The sequence below is a fragment of the Haliotis cracherodii genome, unplaced genomic scaffold (genome assembly GCF_022045235.1).
Source record: "Haliotis cracherodii isolate W230 unplaced genomic scaffold, xgHalCrac1.p SCAF_11, whole genome shotgun sequence".
NCBI classification, from domain to species: domain Eukaryota; kingdom Metazoa; phylum Mollusca; class Gastropoda; order Lepetellida; family Haliotidae; genus Haliotis; species Haliotis cracherodii.
The window spans coordinates 22,340,534-22,365,189 of NW_027266266.1; the positions used below are offsets into that span (position 1 = coordinate 22,340,534).

General features: G+C 41.6%; 1 protein-coding gene across 1 annotated transcript in view; it reads right to left on the reverse strand.

The window, feature by feature from the left end:
- LOC139455574 (putative cysteine protease YraA) overlaps positions 1–13,636 on the reverse strand; it is a 66,532-nt gene extending 52,896 nt beyond the window's left edge. The window contains exons 1-3 of the mRNA XM_071237125.1: positions 13,540–13,636; positions 7,309–7,446; positions 4,332–4,428 (exon numbers count right to left, since the gene is read on the reverse strand). Coding sequence (XP_071093226.1) covers positions 4,332–4,428; positions 7,309–7,446; positions 13,540–13,602 — 298 coding nt within the window. The 5' untranslated portion in view covers positions 13,603–13,636. The remainder of the gene's footprint in view (positions 1–4,331; positions 4,429–7,308; positions 7,447–13,539) is intronic.
- Positions 13,637–24,656: the final 11,020 nt, after the last annotated feature.

Below are 24,656 nucleotides of genomic sequence, written 5' to 3' on the forward strand. Positions count from 1 at the left end.
ACGTCATGATATGAGAATTTATTATATACTTAAGTGTAAAAAACTGAGTTCTCCGCAGTTGAGATAAGTGATATTTTCATTGCAGTGAAGATAACACTTGATATTTCACTGCTGTGAAAATGACACTTTGAAGGACTTGTGTCATACAAAAGTGACCTCCCCTCAAATTGTCTCCCTTTATCGTAAGTGTCTAGCCCATACACAAACTGTTGACTTCCTTTTTACGTTCGTTCCACATGGACAAGGCAAAATAATAACAGATGGTCATTTATGGGGTTAATATCGCTTCAGCCTGTTTGTTATTCGCTTGAAAAAATTTCGTTATACACTGTAAATTCCTCATGTGACTGAATCGAGACTGTTCGTTTCGCAAAGCGCCATATTTGTTACGTGACTAGGGTGTATTCATTCGCTTCCAACAGCGGTTTGATAGTCTTCAAGTATATTTTGTTTATAATCATATCTATATGTATGATACAGAATTTTCGTGTCCCTAATTAATTTTTGTTACTTTTGTGTATATATTTTTAAGATTTTGCAAACACGAAACTACTTTTTAGTCGCAAATACAAGGGATGGAGAACCGTCCCTGTGCTAGGTAGGGAAAATTTACGTTTCAAGGTTTTACATTTGTAATGGAATTATAACATTTCCGGAAGACAACTGCACAAAAAATATATAATAAATAGGATGTTCCATGTGTCTCGTGAACTCTCATTTCGTGAGGGATGGAAAGGGAGTCATTTTCACTGGTACGCCACTCGTGCAAATATCTCCTTTTCGGGAGCATGGATGGTTCGGTCGTCTAACGCGCCGCAACTCGCTATGCAATGTCCAAGATTCGCCCTGGTTATGTTTATGTCACAAGGTTTGTCAGCACCACACCAGTGCTCGTCTAAGACCTGCATCACTTTTGTTTTCTCACATCAAGTTGACACGCCGTGATGTAACTAAAATAATGTTCAAAGCGGTTTTCAACCAAAGTCACTCACTGCAATCATGAATGCCAATGAACATGACATACAAGAGAAATGAGCTCAAGCCAAGAATAGAAATGACATAGACCGCACGTTTAAAGATAATTTTTATAAGCTTAGATTAGATATAAGTGTCTGTTAAACTTCTTTACGGGAGGCACGGCGTGAAAATCAGGTCGCTAAAAGTTTCGTAATTAGTGAGGTGAGGTGAAATCGGGAATAACGTCGCGTTCAAGATTTTTGCACTCATATAGCGACGTGTGTGTGTGTGTGCTTGAACGAGTTCGGACTAATGCCGATTGTACACTGCAAGCCCCTTGAGATTCCATGCTTCAGTTTAACATGAAAAACCAATATCTGACACAGTAAACAGCCTCCGAGCCGACCAATCCTTGTTTAGCCCTTAATGCCAATCGCAAGACAGGTAGCAACAAGTACCATCTTTAAGCGCCTTTGGTAGGATGCGAACGGGATCTAACCTCGATCCTTTCGCTCTCCGGGCGGACGCTCTACCACTAGACCACGGAGGCGGTCGTTTCGTCATTGGCAAAGATCGAGAGAGCATAAGGTGACGCAGGTCGTTGATGTTGACCACGTTTCACTTTGGGCAAACCGTCGGTGCCATCATTAGCATCGATCCACGCAATTGGGATACGATGACATGCGAGCCTGACCCCCTGATCCCGTCAGTCGCCTCTTACAAGTATTACGGCAAGCATGCGTTGCTGAAGACCTATTCTACCTCAGATCTTCACGCGTCGACTCGAACTCACGACATGCGGATCCGGGCTATGGTACGTATTAAGTGTAACAACGAGGGTGCACACAATATCAGACATTCGGCTCTGTGTATGTCCTTTTATGTTTGTAAAACGAATGTACTTAACAAAACACAATCAGTTCTAGATTCCGCGAGGACCCTTAGGATATGACATCATTTCAATATTTTTTTTTACGTACTGCTTCAGAGGTTCATGATGGATATGTCTAAATTTCAGTCCTATCTTATCCAGTCTAAGGTCATGACTGGGAGTATGTTTGTACGCCCCTTTCGAACATTATTCCACATCTATCACAGTGTATCATCTTAAATCCAAACGTGTCGCAGCACCGAGAAGTTAATTTGTTGAAACCCACGACCCCCAAAATGGGTGCCTACAAACAAAGGGTACTAATCGGGGCAAAACTTGAATTTAAACCCACGGACATCGGATCCTGTCACGATTAGAGGAGCAACTATCTCATAAAAGTTTACAAGTTATGGATCCGCCTCTATTTTGTAACACTACAATAAAACGACAGACGACGGCCATAAAGTGCAGTGCACCGCCATTTAAACTCTAGTTTAATACAGGTACACTCAAAAAGTCGTGTTTACATACATGCACGCGACAGTGAGTGCTAAGTGATTCAATGAGGGGGTCGACAAGTAAGATGGTTTATTTCCTTTGATTTGCTTAAAAAAATTCAGCAGTTTTTCAGAAGCATTAAAACCGCACCGAAAAGTGCGAAATCCGCATAAAAAAGGACATAAAGTACAGCCAGGAACCATTAACCACAGTCAGTTTCAACTTGCTACAGACACTTTATGAATAACTTTCATTAACTTACGCCGACTGGATTTCAGTTACATTGCAATGATTCGTTTGATTTGTGTCGCAAACAGTCTTTGGTCACGATCTGATTCCTCACACAGCATTACGCCTTTCATAACATAGAAAGGGGTGTCAACAAGGTTCTTCTTTCTCCCTGTGTCTATCAATGTATATTACAGAGTTTATGCGCCACGCATTTCCCTCTGGGTGGAGGAGACCTTAAAACAGAGTAGTTGACAATTTAGTATTTCGACAGGCAACATGCCGTGTTTTGGTAAGAATATATTGTACCGTGTCGGGATTCCGGGTTGGATTTGGTCCAAGCAACCTATTATGGTCGTAGGAGAAGCCTGAATGAATCGGGAAGACAGATTCAGTGCTAGCGTTGCTTGGAGAAAGACGAGCTTTAGCACCTCTCGCATCTCTCCATAATCTACATTCGCTTGTGTCGAGCAGGCAAAGTCAAACAAAGATTGTAAAAATGGTTACGTGCGCTAGCAGGTGACTTGTGGCTGAATGCACTTGAAACATGGTCCATAAATCTTATTTTAGATAGTATAAAATTATATGTTATTTCTTTATGCGTTATTCGTGTATAATATAAATCACTTTAGATTGTATAAAATACGACGGCATATATATCAGCGTGAGTCACACGTAACATCCTGGACGAGTGCAAGCACACCATACAGTTGGCACATCATATCATGTTCTATAGTGAATAGAATCATGTTCTTCGTGAAGATGTAACCATCACACTCGGAAAGATTATTATCGTTACAGAAAGCACATATATAATATCGGGCCATTTGGTCATTACCGATGATGATGATGATGATGATGATGATGATGATGATGACGATGAGGCCGTCAGTAGTATGATATATCATTATATGCATAAGAACCAATCACTAACTGATTGCTCAAAGCGCCTGTCATTTTACCCTGGGAAACGGATAAGTGCGCATACCAATTGCATTCACCTTTCCCTAGGGAGTATCTCTTCAATTCTCATGAATATTCTCATCGTGTCCATGAACATGTAACCACACCATGCAAGACAGTGTTCCTCCTCGCTACCAACGTTAATCATCATTCATCCCTTGACGACGTTTATTACCAAGAGGTTGTTGTCCTGGACACGGTTGACATCTAAAGTGCCACATAAAGATATCATTCTAAACTGAACTTAAAGAATAAGGAAATCTTTTGGAAATTCTATTACACTAAAAGAAAAGAATCACATGCCCTTATGTTTGTTTGTTTGTTTGTTTGTTTGTTCAACGCTGCACTCAGCAATAGATGACGGCAGTCTATAAATAATCGATCCACGCAATTGGGATAAGATGACATGCATCAACCATGTCAGCGTGCCTGACCACCCGATCCTGTTAATCGCCTCTTACGACAAGCATAGTTGCCTTTTACAGCAAGCATGGGTTGCTGAAGGCCCCGGTCTTACTGGGTGCAGGCCTAAATGGATGATTATGTGAGAAACTGCGTTCTAATGCCGAGGACAGCAATGTACCAGGGTAAGTTTTATCAAGGCCTGTAACACATCGAGTCTGGACTCGAGAAACGAGTGACTGAAAGCATAAGCAGCGATCCACATCATCAGGATACAATGACAATATGCAATCAGCACAGGCGGACCAGCCCATCCTTCTGTGAGCCTCCTACAGAGCTTTAGGCACTGGAGGACTATATGACCTGAACTCCCTAAGGGTGAATCATATAAAAGCAATTGAAACGTCCTTACCTGAAGTATACATGTTTCGGACCAGGTCCACCATTCTCTTGTCCCGACGAAGGTAATCAGGGCAGAAACCGCCCGGTATGATCAGGGCAGAAAGGTCCTGTTGAAAGGGTGAATGTGTGAGTTGCGTTTAAAGCTGCTTTGATTTGTATGTTTGGTTGGCTAAGCCACACTCAGTCTATGAACATTCGAGTCTAGACTAGACAAACCCAGTTATGATAGTGTGAGCAACGTCCCATTCCGTCGTTATGAACCAAGTTACTGAGCCCCACCACCCGATAATTAAGCTGCTTCTTACGACACACGTTACTTGGGACCTATTCTAACCGAATCCCCATGGGTGGTCAGAAAGGGAGTAACAGAGTCTATGTCAGGAAACATGTATGCGCTGGGCAGTCATACCAAGGTGATATGGACACGTTCGTTGGTGATTAACACCCTTCAGCATCCAGACACACAGAAGAAACTAGTGATGGATATTATGAGCAACGTCCCACGTTGTCAGGGTACCATGCCAAGTAATCAAACACATCAGCGAGTCTGACCACCCGATCCATTTGGCCACCTCTTACAACCAGCATAGATTTAGATTTAGTGTGTGTAATGGTTTTAGTGTGTGTTTTTGTGTGTGTGTGTGTGGGGGGGGGGGGGGGGGGTGCAATTGTATATCAGAAACTTTGCGGGGGTAAGGTATAGGTGTATCAGGTAGGTCCGTGATCTTGTTTAAGGCCTGGATTTGCCCCATCTACATGTGCGCTTATATGATTAGTTCTACCTGAAGGCGACATGGCGACATAGCGACCTTGCCAACGTTGCCATAAACACCAAATGGTGTTTCTGTGGACGTTAATTTGTCTTGCAACATCACATTGACTCGATCCTGCTTCAAGCATACCAATGGCTCGCAGACGCTCATTTTCGGACAGGCGTGGCATTTCGAAATGTTGGATAATTGCGTAATTTGGTTGTTTTTCTGAGTGGTTGGTGTCAGCACAATGCTAAACAATGCATATGGAATCCCGTTAACGCACATGTTTTTATACCCATTCTTGGGTAGTGAAATGCATGGGGCTTGAATAAAAGTCAACTTTTGCATGGAATGTATGCTTTTCTGTAGCAGTTGCGTTTTTGTGACTTGATTCCAAACATGTACTACAATATTGAAAAACAAACTTGTTTGAAAAATACACTAAAATATTGGTGTCACAGGAACTTTTGTTGTTGATTATACAACAGTATTCGGGACACACATGCAAACTATACTGAACCGCAAAAGAAACGTCCCCATGGATAGATATATGAGAAACCTTATTTGCCCAAACACTGTAAACATACTTTGAGACATATTAAAAAGATGAAACTTTGTAAAACTGATTATCAAGGTCGGAATTAAAATGTCAAATATCCTTAAAGTGAAACACAACACTAGTCTCTGAAAAAATGACATCACAAGTCAGTATATTGTGTATCCGCCATGTGCATTGATGACTGCCGTGCAACATTGATACATGGAATGGATGAGGTGGTTGATGAAGGCCATCGGCACTTGAGCCCACACTCTGAGGAACGCCTGACGCAGTTCAGCTGCAGTTGTCAGCCTTGGTCGGAGGCTGAGGGCAGGCCACTGCATGGTTCTGATGCCATTCTGCTGGAGGAAGTCTCTTGTTGCTCTCACAGTGTGGGCACGGGTGTTATCATGCTGAAACTCATGGTTGCGGTGACGTACCAAATGAGGTATGGCATGTGGTCTCAAGACATGATCAATGTACCGAGCTGCTGTTGCTCTCTCTCTGCCATCTGCTGTTGAGATACAGTAATGGCTCTTGTCTGAGAAGAGGATTCTTCTCCACTGCTGGTGGCGCCAATGCTGTTGCTGTATTGCCCACTGAAGACGGTCCCGGCGATGACGTGGTGCTAGAATGGGTCCTTGCTGTGGCCTGTGACAGTGAAGGTGTCTGCTCGTCAATCGTTGATGCACAGTGTCCGCACTAATGTGTCGCTGGTGTGTCCCCATGGTCTGTCGAGCAGTTTCCGCAGCAGTAACAAAGTGATCTTGAAGATGCTGTCGCACAATCTGATGATCATGACGTCGGGTGGTGACCCTTGGTCTTCAACTGCGTGGTCAGTCATCTGTAGTGTTGCTGGTCTGGTACCGTTGCTGGAGCCTGTATATGGTCCTTACGTGGACTACAAATGCATTGGCTTCTTGCCGCGTGGTTTGTCCAGCTTGCAATCGTCCAAGGACTTGGTGTCGCTGATTTCTTGTCAATCTTCACATGTGGTAGCAATTCAATAAGGAATGAATGTTATCCGATCTGGGTGGATTTTAATAGGGCAAGAAATGGGGGAACGCATGTGCAATTCAATTTGAATGGACCTCACGTGCATCGAGTTACCATGGCTGTTGCCATGATGTGTTTGGGTGATCGGTTTTATTTTCACCAAATTTTATTTTTCTGGACAAGGCAATGTTAAATTTTAGAAACTTTGACAAAAATTACCCAGATATTTGAATGACAACTTTTCTTGCAATGTTACTTTGGGTGATGTTTCTTTTGCGGTTCAGTATAATACACAACCATGCTTATTGTACAGCATTCATACACTATATCGGGAGATTTGAATTTGAATAGGATTTTCAGTGAACGTGGCAGGCAAATATTCCAAATTACAACTGCATATCTAGCTTATGGTGACATATTCACCCACACGAGGAAGGATCCAAAGTATTCTTCTTGTTGTCACAATTATATTTGAAAGGGTATACCTCAACATTTTTGTGAGTGCCCTGTGGCACACTTGAAAAGCAACTTATCTATTCCTGCAGCATCTGAAGGCACAAGCAAACGATGTAGTCATTGATGACGCTTAATCAGCCAAGTCACCAAGCCTGAATACATGTTCGTCCTTAAAAAAATATATATTAAATTAGGGGTAGGGTACAATAAAAAAAAAAGATGTTTATTACAAAAAGCCTTACCTCCACTGAAACATTTTCAATGGCTTCGTCCGACACACATGGGTAGCCATGTTTGCTTGTGTACTTCTTTCCTTTCTCTCCAGATATTGTAATCACAGTATACCCGGCCTCTCGTAGTCGCAGCAGGGGGTACCACAACTACAACATCATCAACATCTGATATTTATACAGGACTAGTCGCAGCTGATGATTCTACAACTACAACATCATCCAAATCTAATGTTTATACAGGACTAGTCGCAGGAGAGGACTCTACAACTACAACATCATCCAAATCTAATGTTTATACAGGACTAGTCGCAGGAGAGGATTCGACAAATTTAACATCATCAACATCAGATGTTTATACAGGAGGACTAGTCGCAGGAGAGGATTCCACAGAATAAAATCATCAACATCTCATGTTTAGACAGGAAGACTAGTGGCAGCAGAGGGTACATCTACAACATCATCCACATCTGAGGTTTAGACAGGAAGACTAGTCGCAGGAGAGGGTACCACAACTACAACATCATCAACATCTGAGGTTTAGACAGGAAGACTAGTCGCAGGAGAGGGTACCACATCTACAACATCATCAACATCTGAGGTTTAGACAGGAAGACTAGTCGCAGGAGAGGGTACCACATCTACAACATCATCAACATCTGAGGTTTATACAGGAAGACTAGTCGCAGGAGAGGGTACCACAACTACAACATCATCAACATCTGAGGTTTAGACAGGAAGACTAGTCGCAGGAGAGGGTACCACAACTACAACATCATCAACATCTGAGGTTTAGACAGGAAGACTAGTCGCAGGAGAGGGTACCACAACTACAACATCATCAACATCTGAGGTTTAGACAGGAAGACTAGTCGCAGGAGAGGGTACCACATCTACAACATCATCAACATCTAAGGTTTAGACAGGAAGACTAGTCGCAGGAGAGGGTACCACAACTACAACATCATCAACATCTGAGGTTTAGACAGGAAGAATAGTCGCAGGAGAGGGTACCACAACTACAACATCATCAACATCTGAGGTTTAGACAGGAAGACTAGTGGCAGCAGAGGGTACCACAACTACAACATCATCAACATCTGAGGTTTAGACAGGAAGACTAGTCGCAGGAGAGGGTACCACAACTACAACATCATCAACATCTGAGGTTTAGACAGGAAGACTAGTCGCAGCAGAGGGTACCACAACTACAACATCATCAACATCTGAGGTTTAGACAGGAAGACTAGTCGCAGGAGAGGGTACCACATCTACAACATCATCAAACATCTGAGGTTTAGACAGGAAGACTAGTCACAGGAGAGGGTACCACAACTACAACATCATCAACATCTGAGGTTTAGACAGGAAGACTAGTCGCAGGAGAGGGTACCACAACTACAACATCATCAACATCTGAGGTTTAGACAGGAAGACTAGTCGCAGGAGAGGGTACCACAACTACAACATCATCAACATCTGAGGTTTAGACAGGAAGACTAGTCGCAGCAGAGGGTACCACAACTACAACATCATCAACATCTGAGGTTTAGACAGGAAGACTAGTCGCAGGAGAGGGTACCACATCTACAACATCATCAAACATCTGAGGTTTAGACAGGAAGACTAGTCGCAGGAGAGGGTACCACAACTACAACATCATCAACATCTGAGGTTTAGACAGGAAGACTAGTCGCAGAAGAGGGTACCACAACTACAACATCATCAACATCTGAGGTTTAGACAGGAAGACTAGTCGCAGGAGAGGGTACCACAACTACAACATCATCAACATCTGAGGTTTAGACAGGAAGACTAGTCGCAGCAGAGGGTACCACAACTACAACATCATCAACATCTGAGGTTTAGACAGGAAGACTAGTCGCAGGAGAGGGTACCACATCTACAACATCATCAAACATCTGAGGTTTAGACAGGAAGACTAGTCGCAGGAGAGGGTCCCACAACTACAACATCATCAACATCTGAGGTTTAGACAGGAAGACTAGTCGCAGGAGAGGGTACCACAACTACAACATCATCAACATCTGAGGTTTAGACAGGAAGACTAGTCGCAGAAGAGGGTACCACATCTACAACATCTGAGGTTTAGACAGGAAGACTAGTCGCAGGAGAGGGTACCACAACTACAACATCATCAACATCAGATGTTTATACAGGACTAGTCGTAGGAGAGGACTCTACAACTACAACATCATCAACATCAGATGTTAAAAACAGGACTAGTCGCAGCAGAGGATTCTACAACTACAACATCATCAACATCAGATGTTTATACAGGACTAGTCGCAGGAGTTGATTCTACAACTACAACATCATCCAAATCTAATGTTTATACAGGACTAGTCGCAGGAGAGGACTCTACAACTACAACATCATCCAAATCTAATGTTTATACAGGACTAGTCGCAGGAGAGGATTCGACAAATTTAACATCATCAACATCAGATGTTTATACAGGAGGACTAGTCGCAGGAGAGGATTCCACAAAATAAAATCATCAACATCTCATGTTTATACAGGAAGACTAGTGGCAGCAGAGGGTACATCTACAACATCATCCACATCTGAGGTTTAGACAGGAAGACTAGTCGCAGGAGAGGGTACCACAACTACAACATCATCAACATCTGAGGTTTAGACAGGAAGATTAGTCGCAGGAGAGGGTACCACATCTACAACATCATCAACATCTGAGGTTTAGACAGGAAGACTAGTCGCAGGAGAGGGTACCACATCTACAACATCATCAACATCTGAGGTTTAGACAGGAAGACTAGTCGCAGGAGAGGGTACCACAACTACAACATCATCAACATCTGAGGTTTAGACAGGAAGACTAGTCGCAGCAGAGGGTACCACAACTACAACATCATCAACATCTGAGGTTTATACAGGAAGACTAGTGGCAGCAGAAGGTACCACAACTACAACATCATCAACATCTGAGGTTTAGACAGGAAGACTAGTCGCAGGAGAGGGTACCACATCTACAACATCATCAAACATCTGAGGTTTAGACAGGAAGAATAGTCGCAGGAGAGGGTACCACATCTACAACATCATCAACATCTGAGGTTTAGACAGGAAGAATAGTCGCAGGAGAGGGTACCACAACTACAACATCATCAACATCTGAGGTTTAGACAGGAAGACTAGTCGCAGAAGAGGGTACCACAACTACAACATCATCAACATCTGAGGTTTAGACAGGAAGACTAGTCGCAGGAGAGGGTACCACAACTACAACATCATCAACATCTGAGGTTTAGACAGGAAGACTAGTCGCAGCAGAGGGTACCACAACTACAACATCATCAACATCTGAGGTTTAGACAGGAAGACTAGTCGCAGGAGAGGGTACCACATCTACAACATCATCAAACATCTGAGGTTTAGACAGGAAGACTAGTCACAGGAGAGGGTACCACAACTACAACATCATCAACATCTGAGGTTTAGACAGGAAGACTAGTCGCAGGAGAGGGTACCACATCTACAACATCATCAACATCTGAGGTTTAGACAGGAAGACTAGTCGCAGGAGAGGGTACCACAACTACAACATCATCAACATCTGAGGTTTAGACAGGAAGACTAGTCGCAGGAGAGGGTACCACAACTACAACATCATCAACATCTGAGGTTTATACAGGAAGACTAGTGGCAGCAGAGGGTACCACAACTACAACATCATCAACATCTGAGGTTTAGACAGGAAGACTAGTCGCAGGAGAGGGTACCACATCTACAAAATCATCAAACATCTGAGGTTTAGACAGGAAGACTAGTCGCAGGAGAGGGTACCACAACTACAACATCATCAACATCTGAGGTTTAGACAGGAAGACTAGTCGCAGAAGAGGGTACCACAACTACAACATCATCAACATCTGAGGTTTAGACAGGAAGACTAGTCGCAGGAGAGGGTACCACAACTACAACATCATCAACATCTGAGGTTTAGACAGGAAGACTAGTCGCAGCAGAGGGTACCACAACTACAACATCATCAACATCTGAGGTTTAGACAGGAAGACTAGTCGCAGGAGAGGGTACCACATCTACAACATCATCAAACATCTGAGGTTTAGACAGGAAGACTAGTCGCAGGAGAGGGTACCACAACTACAACATCATCAACATCTGAGGTTTAGACAGGAAGACTAGTCGCAGGAGAGGGTACCACAACTACAACATCATCAACATCTGAGGTTTAGACAGGAAGACTAGTCGCAGGAGAGGGTACCACATCTACAACATCATCAACATCTGAGGTTTAGACAGGAAGACTAGTCGCAGGAGAGGGTACCACAACTACAACATCATCAACATCTGAGGTTTATACAGGGGTGCTAATTGGCATTCCTATCACCTTACACTCAAGACATTAAAACACAGATTTACCTGTATGACAACTCAAATCTTTAATGTTTAACAGTCTAGCAGGAAGTGCAAAATCTAATTATACAGATACAATTCTTCCTCTTCACACTTAGCAATATGTCTACATTGTCTACAATGCAAGCATTGTCCTTTATATGATGGAAGAGAGCTGGCATGTCTGAGAGGACACCTCCCTCAACAGCTATATTCAAAACTAACTGGAGGCACTGATCAGCCATACAGCTGGTTGGTATTCTTTTGATGAAGGCGTTTTATTTAAAGTTGTGGTTTTTTTTACCTGGTGACCTGACTGCATACATGAATTTTACCCTTCAATAAACTTTTGAAAAGTCAATATTATTTTCGACCACTGATTTATACATTTATACAGTTTATTATTAGGGCGGGGACGGGTAACTCGGGTACCCGGGTCGGGTGGGTACTGAGTAGGACTCGGGTACCCAGAGGATTAACCGGACCCGCGTTATTCACGTGATATATTGTTAATGACAAAAATTATCTTGAACTCTATGCTTACACTACAAGTCACTAATGTTCGCATTACTTTCTGACCATGCACCCATTCCTTCTGACTTTCATTAGGTTGAATGAAGATATAATTTGATTCAACTTCAGTGTATGAAGGACCAGATTGTTCAATACATGTATCTAAATACGTTTTGCCAGGGCAATGCAAACAATGTTCCCAATCTGACATTTTGAGACACCCCCTGAGGCCTACAGTGGGTACCCAGGTAGGGTCGGATGATAGGGGGTTGGGTACCCGGGTAGTAAATTTGGACTCGTCCCAGCCCTATCTATTATACTACGAGGACGAGTTCAGTCTAAACTCAGTGAACAGCCTCTGCCGTCTAGTGGATATTGTCTCTGCTTGGGAAGTGAAAGTCGGTGGTTAGATCCTCTGGCTATGTCATACCAAATATAAACGTAAACAGATGTTACTTCTTGTTATCACGTCTGGCGTTCGGTATGAGAAGATAATAGAAAGGTCAGTATAATATGTCTGAGTGGGGTATCTATGTTAAACTGTGGGCATGGTATCTCAGTGGGCTAGCACTATAAAACCGACAGAATTCCGGACCAGTTCGAGTACGATTGCGATCATCATCATCATCATCATCATCATCATCCAGTACAAGCAGCCAAACACACGTACATGCAAGTTGCTAAATACTTGAAATAATCATAACCCTGTTGCACCCCACCTCACTTCTTAACTCAGTTTACCGATCATCATCATCATCATCATCATCATCATCACAGTCCAGTACAAGCAAGCAAAACACACGTGCATGCAGGTTGCTAAATATGTGCAATAATCCTAACCCTGTTGCACCCCACCTCACTTCTAAACTCAGTTTAGCGATCATCATCATCATCATCATCATAGTCCAGTACAAGCAGCCAAACACACGTGCATGCAGGATCTAAACTCAGTGAAGCGTTTCTTGATAAAATAGCCAGGAGTAAGTGAAAAAAGCGCTAGTAAAATATACGCGTACTTTCTGTTCCGTATAACGAAAATAGGGTACGTTTACAAAGAAAACAGTCAAGAGTCGCTTCCAAACAAAGGAAGAGTTACCGACAGATAAATATCCTAAAAACGTCACATTTACGTTTATGTATTGTCAGTAAATAAACGCGCAATCATTGAGATATTTCTGTAACGACAACAAAAATTACCCAAGTGGAGTCAGCACTATCATGTCTTTAGAGTCGACACCAGGGCAACAGACGCCATTCCCGAGAAGGCAATTGTCTCTCAATTCTTAATGAATGAACTATTAATGGGGTTGAATTTACCGCTTTTCATACCTCTAAATCTTCATAGTTAAATTCCACTAATATTCCAACTTTTTTGGTTGAGGCCATTTTCATGAACAGACACCAACAACAACACGTGTGTATTGCGTTCAGTCAAAGGGAAGTAACTCACCACAGTATTGATATGTTTATTACTGTGATATTTGGGCACGGGTTCGAGGCTGTACAGTGATTTTGTTTTGTTTTTAATAATAGCGAGATACTTTTATTTTATGGATGCAGATATAATTCATTTATCGCGGATATACTTAAAATGTATCGTCAATACTTCACGGTCTTGTATATACTACTTTTTGCTGTTGGATCAGAGTTGTGTTGGCAAAACAAAAAAACAAGTTTCAGATTTTATTATTTTATATGACGTGTGAAGGCAATTTCTGGTGTCCCCCGCCGTGATATTACTCGAAGATTGCTAAAAGCGGTGTAAAACCATACTCGCTCACTTATTATTTCAATGTAAGGGATATTCGAAAACTATATAAAATCCCTTCTGACAAGAGTTGTGTCCCTTCCACCACGTTCCTTCATCAGATTATATTTTATGATAATCACACATCGCTGTTGAAATGCAAAATTCTACGATTTGTGTATGAATATTCTGTATACCCTTACTGTATTCCAACATGTCATTTTGAGGATGTCAACATGTTTGTCAGGGACTTAAAGCGAGACGTTCTCCTCCACCCTGGAGGTACCAGAATCCGATTGTTCTTGGTTCGAATCCCAGATTTCCTCAGCCTATGATTCTTGTTCTGTCAACACCATACCGAAGTCGTGGGTTTCACCAGAGCGGCACGTCCAAGACATGCTTCATTTTCTTTTCCTCCAACATAAAGTTGAATTGACACCAGTGATATAACTGAAATACTGTTCAAATCAGCATTATCAACTATATGTAGGGGAAGATATTATACCTAAGGGCTGTTTTAGGGATATCAGTTTCTTATTACTTACATGGACATTCGTGACCAACTCGTGTTATTCCGAGACAAGCCGAATAGCATGTTGCAGGTTATGGAAACAGACGAGTGGTGAAGAATGAAACACGGAAAGCAACTAGGTTGAACTTTATTTCTTTTTGGGTGAGAGGACATTATTTTACGTCATAGTCAGCAATAGAACAGAAGCCGTCACATGCGGTAAATGTAGAACAGAAGCCGGCATATGTGATACATGTAGAACAGAAGCCGTCACATGCGGTAAATGTAGAACAGAAGCCGGCATATGTGATACATGTAGAACAGAAGCCGTCACATGCGGTAAATGTAGAACAGAATCCGGCATATGTGATACATGTAGAACAGAAGCCGTCACATGCGGTAAATGTAGAACAGAAGCCGGCATATGTAATACATGTAGAACAGAAGCCGTCACATGTGGTAAATGTGGAAGAGAAGCATGCATATGTGATAATGTAGAACAGAAGCCGTCACATGCGGTAAATGTAGAACAGAAGCCGGCATATGTAATACATGTAGAACAGAAGCCGTCACATGTGGTAAATGTGGAAGAGAAGCATGCATATGTGATAATGTAGAACAGAAGCCGTCACATGCGGTAAATGTAGAACAGAAGCCTGTATATGTGATACATGTAGAAAAGAGGCCGGCATATGTGATAAACGTAGGACAGGTGCCGTCACATGTGGTAAATGTAGAACAGGTGCCGTCACATGTGATACATGTAGAACAGAAGCCGTCAGTCACATGGGGTAAATGTAGAACAGGTGCCGTCACATGTGGTAAATGTAGAACAGGTGCCGTCACATGCGGTAAATGTAGAACAGAAGCCGGCATATGTAATACATGTAGAACAGAAGCCGTCACATGTGGTAAATGTGGAAGAGAAGCATGCATATGTGATAAATGTAGAACAGAAGCCGTCACATGGGGTAAATGTAGAACAGAAGCCTGCATATGTGATAAATGTAAAACAGAGGCCGGCATATGTGATAAATGTAGAACAGGTGCCGTCACATGTGGTAAATGTAGAACAGGTGCCGTCACATGTGGTAAATGTAGAACAGACGCCGTCACATGCGGTAAATGTAGAACAGGTGCCGTCACTGGCGGTAGATATAGAACAGATGCCGTCACATGGGGTAAATGTAGAACAGAAGCCGTCACATGGGGTAAATGTAGAACAGACGCCGTCACATGTGGTAAATGTAGAACAGATGCCGTCACATGTGGCAAATATAGAACAGGTGCCGTCACATGGGGTAAATGTAGAACAGGTGCCGTCACATGTGGTAAATGTAGAACAGGTGCCGTCACATGTGGTAAATATAGAACAGGTGCCGTCACATGTGGTAAATATAGAACAGGTGCCGTCACATGTGGTAAATGTAGAACAGGTGCCGTGACATGTGGTAAAGATAGAGAAGGTGCCGTGACATGTGGTAAATGTAGAACAGATGCCGTCACATGTGGTAAATGTAGAACAGAAGCCGTCACATGTGGTAAATGTAGAACAGGTGCCGTCACATGTGGTAAATGTAGAACAGGTGCCGTCACATGTGGTAAATGTAGAACAGACGCCGTCACATGGGGTAAATGTAGAACAGGTGCCGCCACATGTGGCAAATGTAGAACAGGTGCTGTCGCATGCGGTAAATGTAGAACAGGTGCCGTCACATGCGGTATATGTAGAACAGGTGCCGCCACATGTGGCAAATGTAGAACAGGTGCTGTCACACGCGTTAAATGTAGAACACGTGCCGTCACATGCGGTATATGTAGAACAGACGGCGTCATATAACGTCATACGTTGTGCCTTATGCAGTGTATCCTATCAGTCATGTAATGATACAAGTGTGACATGCACGAAGATATGTAAGTTGTATTACTGAATATGTCTCTTTAACATGAGACGTCGAGTTCCCCTGCAGCGCCACACGTAAACCTGACTATCATGTCGTGACAAAGGGGTATAGTTAAATCCTTCCAGGGCTCTTTTCACTGACATGACCCTGCGCAGAAATGACTTCCATGTACTCTTACGTCCTTGACATGCTTTTTGTCATGGAAACACGAGCCTTGTATTATTTCAAACTAATTTATGCTCGTATAAATCAGTGTACATGCTGTATAATGGCACAGTTGATTGATCTTGGTGCAGGTGTGCACCTCCACGGCTATTTTACTTTCTCTATTGGGTGCCTTCCTGACATGCATTTTCGGATTTTCTATTAGCAGGTAAGCAAATGTACTGTGTATGTCAGTGACATACATTCGACATTGATACCCAAGTAGCAAATAGTTTCAACTGAAAAAGTCACGCCATGCCAACATTTCAATACACGAGTCCCGCTCATTATCGTCGCAACGGAGAAACGCGAGACCAGCTATGCAGGCTATCACGTGCTATCGGCAACCCCCATTGGGATCTTTCAAAGTAAATGGCTACACGATACCCACAAGCTCAAGCAATACAAAGCATAAACTAGGACACGAGATGCACGCATGGCTACCCCAAAGGACCCCAAGAGGTATGAGTAAACAATCAGGCCCTGGTCTCAAAGTATGACATTTTCCAGTCATTGCATCTTAACCCTTTACGTGCTGCCCGGGGTATATATTACGCTCTGACTTGACCTTCATTGAAATGATGTTAGTTCTGATTAACCCTCCGAGTCGTAATGTGTTTATGTGGCCAAATGACTACAACTTGATTCGCTGGACTCGTGTTAACTCATGAACAAGAGTTTGCATCAGAATAAATCTGTGATCTGATGTCGCCGATTTTAGCAATATTCCAGCCATATCAGAGGACAACATAAATAAGAGGCAACATACATGTGACTTGAACCGGATTATTACGCTTCACGGATCATTACGCATCACGACGCTTTACTCTTTTGTGCGTGCGTGCGTACATTTATTTAAACAAACATGAAGAATTATCTTTAATAACTTGAATATTGCTGAGTGCAGCATTAAACAACAAACAAACAAACCAAATTGAAACGCAAAATTTAACCAAGAAATCGTGTGTGTGGCTGTTTATCATATAGTCGGTATCGTACGAAGGACTCTGCTTTTAACTGAGTTTTCTGAGGGTTATGATAAGAGTTTTTTTGGGTTTTTTTGGAACAGCTGTATTTCCTGACCAAAGTGGTTGGTTGGTTGGTTTGTTGTTTAACGCCGCACTCAGCAATATTCCAGCTATATGACGGCGATCTGTAAATAATCGAGTCTGGACCAGACAATCCATTGATTGATATCATGCCCATCGATCCACGCAATTGGGATCGATGACATGTATCAACCAAGTCAGCGAGCCTGACCACCCGATCCCGTTAGTCGCCTTTTACGACAAGCACAGTCGCCTTTTACGGCAAGCATGGGTTGCTGAAGACCTATTCTACCCCGGAATCTTCACGGGTTCTGACGAAAGTGGATTTTTTGCTTGGAGCAGTGGTACATAGTGCTCTTGTTGCAATATCGCGAAGTATATTGTGAACAGCGGTATTTTGTAACCCTTGTTGTGATCAAGTGATGTTTATTTGGAAGCGACAAAACCTTTCCCATAATCACAAGTAATGTCTGCTAAAAGCAGAGTGCATTGTACGATTCCGACTTTATCATAAGGTGAGCGCTGTCTCCCCCACATGTGGCCCCCTTCAATTCTTTTTTCTGTTCTATTGTGGATGAAGTGGCGTGTGTTTGGAACAGAGATATTTCGTGCTCTTGTTCGAATACAAGAATTTCTGTTTTAGAACGGTGGTATATGTTGAATGTTGCGAGTAATATTTTGAACTTTGGTATTTCATACTCTTGTCCCGATCTAGAGAGTTTTGTTTTGGAACAGAAGAATCTCTGGCTCTTGTGGCCTTCCTGATCTTGTGATGATAGAGGAATGTGTATGTTAGTTTACAACCGATGTTTTCAAGTACTTTTTGCTGGCGGGTGATGTTTGTTTGGAGCAACGATATCTCTTGCTTTTGTTGCGATCGAGGATTGTTTGTTTTGAACAGGGGTATTTTATGCTCGTGTGGCTTCACTATCGATAGGAAACACAGCTGTGTACAGAGCTTGCTTTTTTGTTGGTGATAGTGTGTTCTTTCACTGATTGAAGAAATGGAATTGTTTTCTTCGAAATGAGGTGCCGACCAAAAGTATAATTTCTAATTTACACATGTCAATTTCATTGTAAAACTTGTGTAGACAATATTTTTTTCAGTACTCTCTAAAACAAAATATGTCTTGAAAAGTTGTTAACGACAATGACCTGTGTCACTTTGGGCTTTCCTCTCGTTTTAAGTTGGTCCGATGTAAAGTTCAAAGTCACGATAAACCCCATTTAAGCACTGGCCCCTTTCTCTATCAGTATTGGCAGTGATATTCCATGCGGCCGGCATCCGAATATATGTTTATATTAATATGGTAAATCCAAAGGGATCCTAAAGGAAGGTCAAGAACACCTTCAACACACAGGGGGGCACTCGTGAAGAGCAACCTCCCCGTGATGAGTGCTGGGTAATGCTAATAGCTCTTCCCCCATGTGGACCCGGGGTAGAATGTGTCCTCAGCATCCCATTGCTGGTCGTAAACGGCGACCAAATTAGGCAACCTGTTTGCCGTGGGTTGCGCCCCTGTGTTGGGCACTGGTTCCAGGAACAGTGTTCCTTTGCCCAACACACTACTTTGATCCTTACACGGGATGGGCCCGGTCTTATCAATCGGCTGGTCATGCCAAGCCCGGTGTATTGTACAAACTTATTTCAAAATTATTTCAAAATTTCAACAGTTTCTATGAATCTGTTTTTGTCTTGGAACAACGTTATATTCATTGAATTTGAAATGTATTATTTACAAGGATGTACTTTGCTTAGAGTCGTATGCCCAGAAGGCGGTGGCTCATGGGCCAGTCTGGTGGAATGATTACTTGTTTAATTAATTTGCTTGAGTATATCATCCCAGTATCCTTGGTGCTGCAAGTAAAAAAACAACTTGTTTATAGCACTGTCTATATGACACTCCGTGGAGGGTGGGGAGCTGGGATGATGAAACATTATACATACCAACATGGATTTTGAAATCCCTTTGAAAAAGAACCGTCAGCTTGATAATGATCCAAGTACCATTGATAGTCATCGACCTCCAAAACAAGTTGACTGCTGGCTAAGGTTTTTGGTTGTTGAGTCTCCGGATAAGGAACCAATTAAACTCAACCTGTTTGCTATTTCAAAAGGAGTGTATGGATAGCAGGTGATGTCAAGAATATCAAACGCATGAGATCTGGATCACTTCTCATAGAATACTGCAATCAACTAACTTGCTATCTACCGACACCTTGGCTGGAATTCCTGTTTCAGTATCTGCCCATAGGACCCTCAGTTCAAGTAAAGGAATTGTTAGAGATCGAGATAATATTTTAGAGGATTTGACAGAGTTTGACATACTCTGAGAGCTGAAAGATCAAGGCGTCACAAAGGTGAAACGGTTCTCCAGGCGTCAGAACTCTCAAGTGATTCAAACCAACACATACCTGTCTTTGTTTGTCTCTCCAACTGCACCAAAATCCAGCAAAGCAGAACAATCACATGTGGCAGAAGATTGCAACAGCAACTTAAAAAATGTGTCAACTGCGCGGGTCAGCATTCATCTTCATCAAAAGAGTGCCCAGTATGGAAAAGGGAAATGGAAATCAATAAAATAAAATATACTCAGAACATTGGTTACACTGATGCCAAGAAACTCGTTCCACCCTTCCACCAAAATGAATAATATGCCTCTGTTACCAAAAGACCATCTGTGACAACGGCTTCTATTGAATGTCAAACAGACCTAACATGGACAAAATCCACCAACCCTGAACTTGTCTGACGTGAAGATATGGTACCTCATGGAGAGTTTGCTACACCAACTGCTGAATTGCTACCAGCTTGTTTACTGCCATCTCAATCTTCCACTACCTATTTTTTCACAGAAGGAATCCTCATCTCACATACAATCTGGTCTCGGAAAACATAAAAATACAACTGCTCAATATCATCTCAAAACAGATTCTTTGCCAACGCAACACTCACAAAGTGTACATGAAACTCATGTCAAGCAACCTGTGAAAATAAATTAAAAGTTAAATAGGATCAATCAAAGCGATAGGTTCGCTAAGCGTTCAAAAGATCAAATCCAGCTTTACAATAAGTTTGGATCCCTCGAAGATATGTGTCTGAACACATCTATCATCGAACAGGAAGTTTATCATTCTAGGCATGGTAGATCACCAATAAATGCATCCAAATCATAACTCATTCACAAAATATAATACAGTGGAATTGTAGAGGTTTTAGGGCTAATTTTAATGAACTTGGGCTTCTTCAGCAGGACTTCAATCCCGCAGCATTTTGTCTCGAGGAAACATTCCTGAAGGAAAGCGATAGAGTAGATTTCCGTAGGTATGATAATCATCAAAGCTTTTCCTCAAACACAGAGAAAGCATCGGGTGGTGTGTCCGTGATGATTCGTCAAAACATACTTCAAAGTCCAGTGCCACTCAAAACTGATCTTCAAGCAGTTGCGGTACGAATAACTGCACATGTTGCAATTACACGATACTCCTTATATGTACCACGTTCATCTTCTCCTCAACTTCTGACATTTCAGAATTTAATTGATCAGCTTCCCAGTCCCTTCATTATAATGGGCAATTTGAATGGACAGAGTCACCTGTGGGGCAGCACTACGTTGAACACCAAAGGTAAAACAATAAAACAATTACTTATAAAAAATAATCTGTGTTTTTGTAATGATGACTCCAATACATACCTGCATCCGGCTACTGGGACATATTCAGCCCTCGATCTTACCATTGCAGATCCTTCACTTTTTAATAGACAGTACATGTACATGATGATCTTTGTATGAGTGATCACTTTCCAACGCTCCTTATAAACATTACACCAAACAAAGAGATTCCAGTTTCCAGATGGAATTTCAATAAAGCTTATTGGACTCTATACCAGGAGTTATGTACCGACAACCTTTTAGCTACATCGTATCGGAACGTAGATGATCCTATTGAATCTTTTCCAGGGTCTCACTAATATCGCTACGAACAGTATTCGTAAATCCTCCATGGTTCCCCGTATTAGAAAGCCATGGTTCAGTGATAAATGCAGACAAGCTACAATGGAAAAAAAGCACACAAACGTTTTAATGTAAATGTTATGAGCAAAAGCTCGTAGGACTATGAAATGAACTAAACGTTTTTCATGGAGAACATTTGTCTCTTAAATAAATACTCGAACGCATCTTAATAAGGTGTGGAACATGATCCAGAAAATTAAGGGTAAGGGATCTCGACAGTATGCATCATCTCAAGGTGCATGATAATAGGTGCAAGTAAACAGTACATCGCAAGCAAATAAGGGGAAACAATACCAAATAGTTCTTCTTCTTCTAATTACACTCCTGGATTTCAAAAATATAAAACTAAGAAGGAGCAGAGGCATATCAATTTTTCCTCCGATAATTCGGAAAATTATTATGAATCATTTTATCTTGATGAACTCTCTGCAGCTCTTGATAAATCCCATGACACTGCAACTGGGCCTGATGCGACCCATTACCATTTGTTGAATCACCCTCATAAATCGTTGTTAGTGCTTCTTAGTATATTTAATAACATATGGGAACAAGGTACATTCCCAGATTCCTGTCACTAAGCAATCATCATTCCTATTCCTAAGCCAGGCAAAGATAATACCAATCGAACAAATTACCGTTCAATTGCCTTGACTAGCTGTGTTTGTTAAACATTGGAAAGAATGATTAACTTGAATGATTAACAAGAATGATAGACATGTTTGGAATCTTGAATCTAATGACTTAATAACAGATATCTAATGTGGATTCAGACGTCATAGAAGAACAGTTGATCATCTTGTTCGACTTGAGTCATTTGTTCGTAATGACTTCGTTAATAAGCAACATGCAGTTTCATTATTCTTTGATTTAGTGAAGGCCTATGATACCAATTGAAATTATGGTATATTGAATTACCTCTATAATATGGGATTCCGTTGACGCATGTCTGCTTTCATTTCCCAATTCCTTAATAATAGACAATTCCAGGTTCGTGTGGCATCGACTCTGTCAGATATTTTTTATCAAGAAATGGGCGTTTTGTTGGGGAGTATTCTATCTAGTATCCTTGTTTAGCATCAAGGTCAACAGTCTCGCCAAAGTGCTAAATGAACACACTGATGGTTCCTTGTTTGCTGACGACTTTAATGTGTCTTGTCGCGGAACTAACATGCATACTATTGAGAAACAGCCGCAATGTGTCTCAACGAAATTCATAAGTGGTCTCAGGAGAATGATTTTAAGTTTTCACTGAACAAGACATGTTTTCTCATTTCTGTAATAAGAGGAAAATACATAATGATCCTGAATTGTTCTTGAATACTACACCGATCAAAATAGTTAAAGAGACGCAGTTTTTAGGTATTACATTTGATAGCAAACTGTCGTTTATTCCCCATATTAAAACTTCAGACCAAATGTCTAAAGGCACTTGATATTCTTAAAGTTGTGTCAAATGCACATTGGGGTGGGGATAAAGAAACACTTCCTGCATTTCCACAGAGCGTTAGTTCGATCTAAGCTGGACTATGTCGTATTCATGGTTCAGCCCGTCAATCATATTTACGGGAACTAGATAGTTTTCACCATCGGGGACTGAGCTTGTGCTTAGGTGCGTTCAGAACCTCTCCCATCGAAAGTCTGTATGTTGAAGCCAAAGAACCATGTCTCAAATTAAGACGGATTAAGCTTGCTCTTCAATATATCACAAAACTTAAATCGAATCCTTCTAATCCAGCCTTTGACAATGTTTTTAAACCTCTGTATGTGGGTTTGTATGCCAAAAAGTGTAACGCAATACCGCCATAAGGCATTCGCATGAAACCTCACATGATAGATGCTAATTAAGAATCTTATGTCTATTGCCAGGTTGCAAATGTCAGATATACCTCCATGGCAGTCTATACATCCTGTGGTCAATCTTGAAATAACAAGGCTGAAAAAGGCCAATACAAATGTATTACAATATCAACAAGCCTTTCTAGAAGTTAGAGATGAATACCCCTCTTACACATGCATTTACACAGATGGCTCAAAAGAAGGGGAGAAAGTATCTGCTGCTGCAGTTACAACTGATGGTACGTTTTGGCTTAGACTGACTAATGACAGTTCCATTTTCACTGCAGAGGCAAAGGCTATTGTGTTAGCTTTGCAGAATATAAAGCACTCGCCGAACAGACAATTTATCATTTTTTCTGATAGTTTATCCTGCTTGCAAGCGATAAATGGTCGGAAATCTGATCATCATTATTTGGCTGAAATTTTGGAACGAATCTGAATTTATCAGTAGCCGATAATAATATTGTCTTTTGTTGGCTTCCAAGCCATGATGGAATAAAAGGTAACAACAAAGCTGATGCAGCAGCAAAAGCTGCTATTGAACAAACAGTAACATAGACTAAATTCCCTTATACTAATTGTAAACCAGTTATTAGGCAAAATGTTAATAAATGTTGGCAGTCAAATTGGGATACTCAAACCACTAACAAGCTGCACAATATTCAACCACTTGTCATAACAATATCAGTGTTGGTTGTCGTAGAAATGACATTTTGTTAAGACTATGCCGTCTTGGACATTCACATTTTACTCATGCTTTCCTTTTAAAGGGAGAAGATGCTCCCTTGTGTATTCCTTGTCAATGTCAAATAACTATGAAACACATACTTTTAGACTGTGTGGATATTGATTTAATACGTGCGACATATTTTAAGATTTCTACTTTGAAACAACTTTTTACTCAAGTTCATAGCCATAAAATTATAGCATTTTTGAAAGAAATCCATCTCTATGAGAAGATATAGGTTTTAACCCGAATAGACAGTTTTTTTCCATTTGTCTGTGATAGATGACTGATATTTTATGTGATCTTTGATATCATACTTTTATGATTGTTCTTTATTAGTACATGTTAGAAATTTTAACTGGTTCTCGCCGTGAATAGCTGGAAAATTGCTGTGGCGTAAAACAATATCCATTCATTTCTTCATTGAACACAGAGGCGGTCGGGTTGCCTAG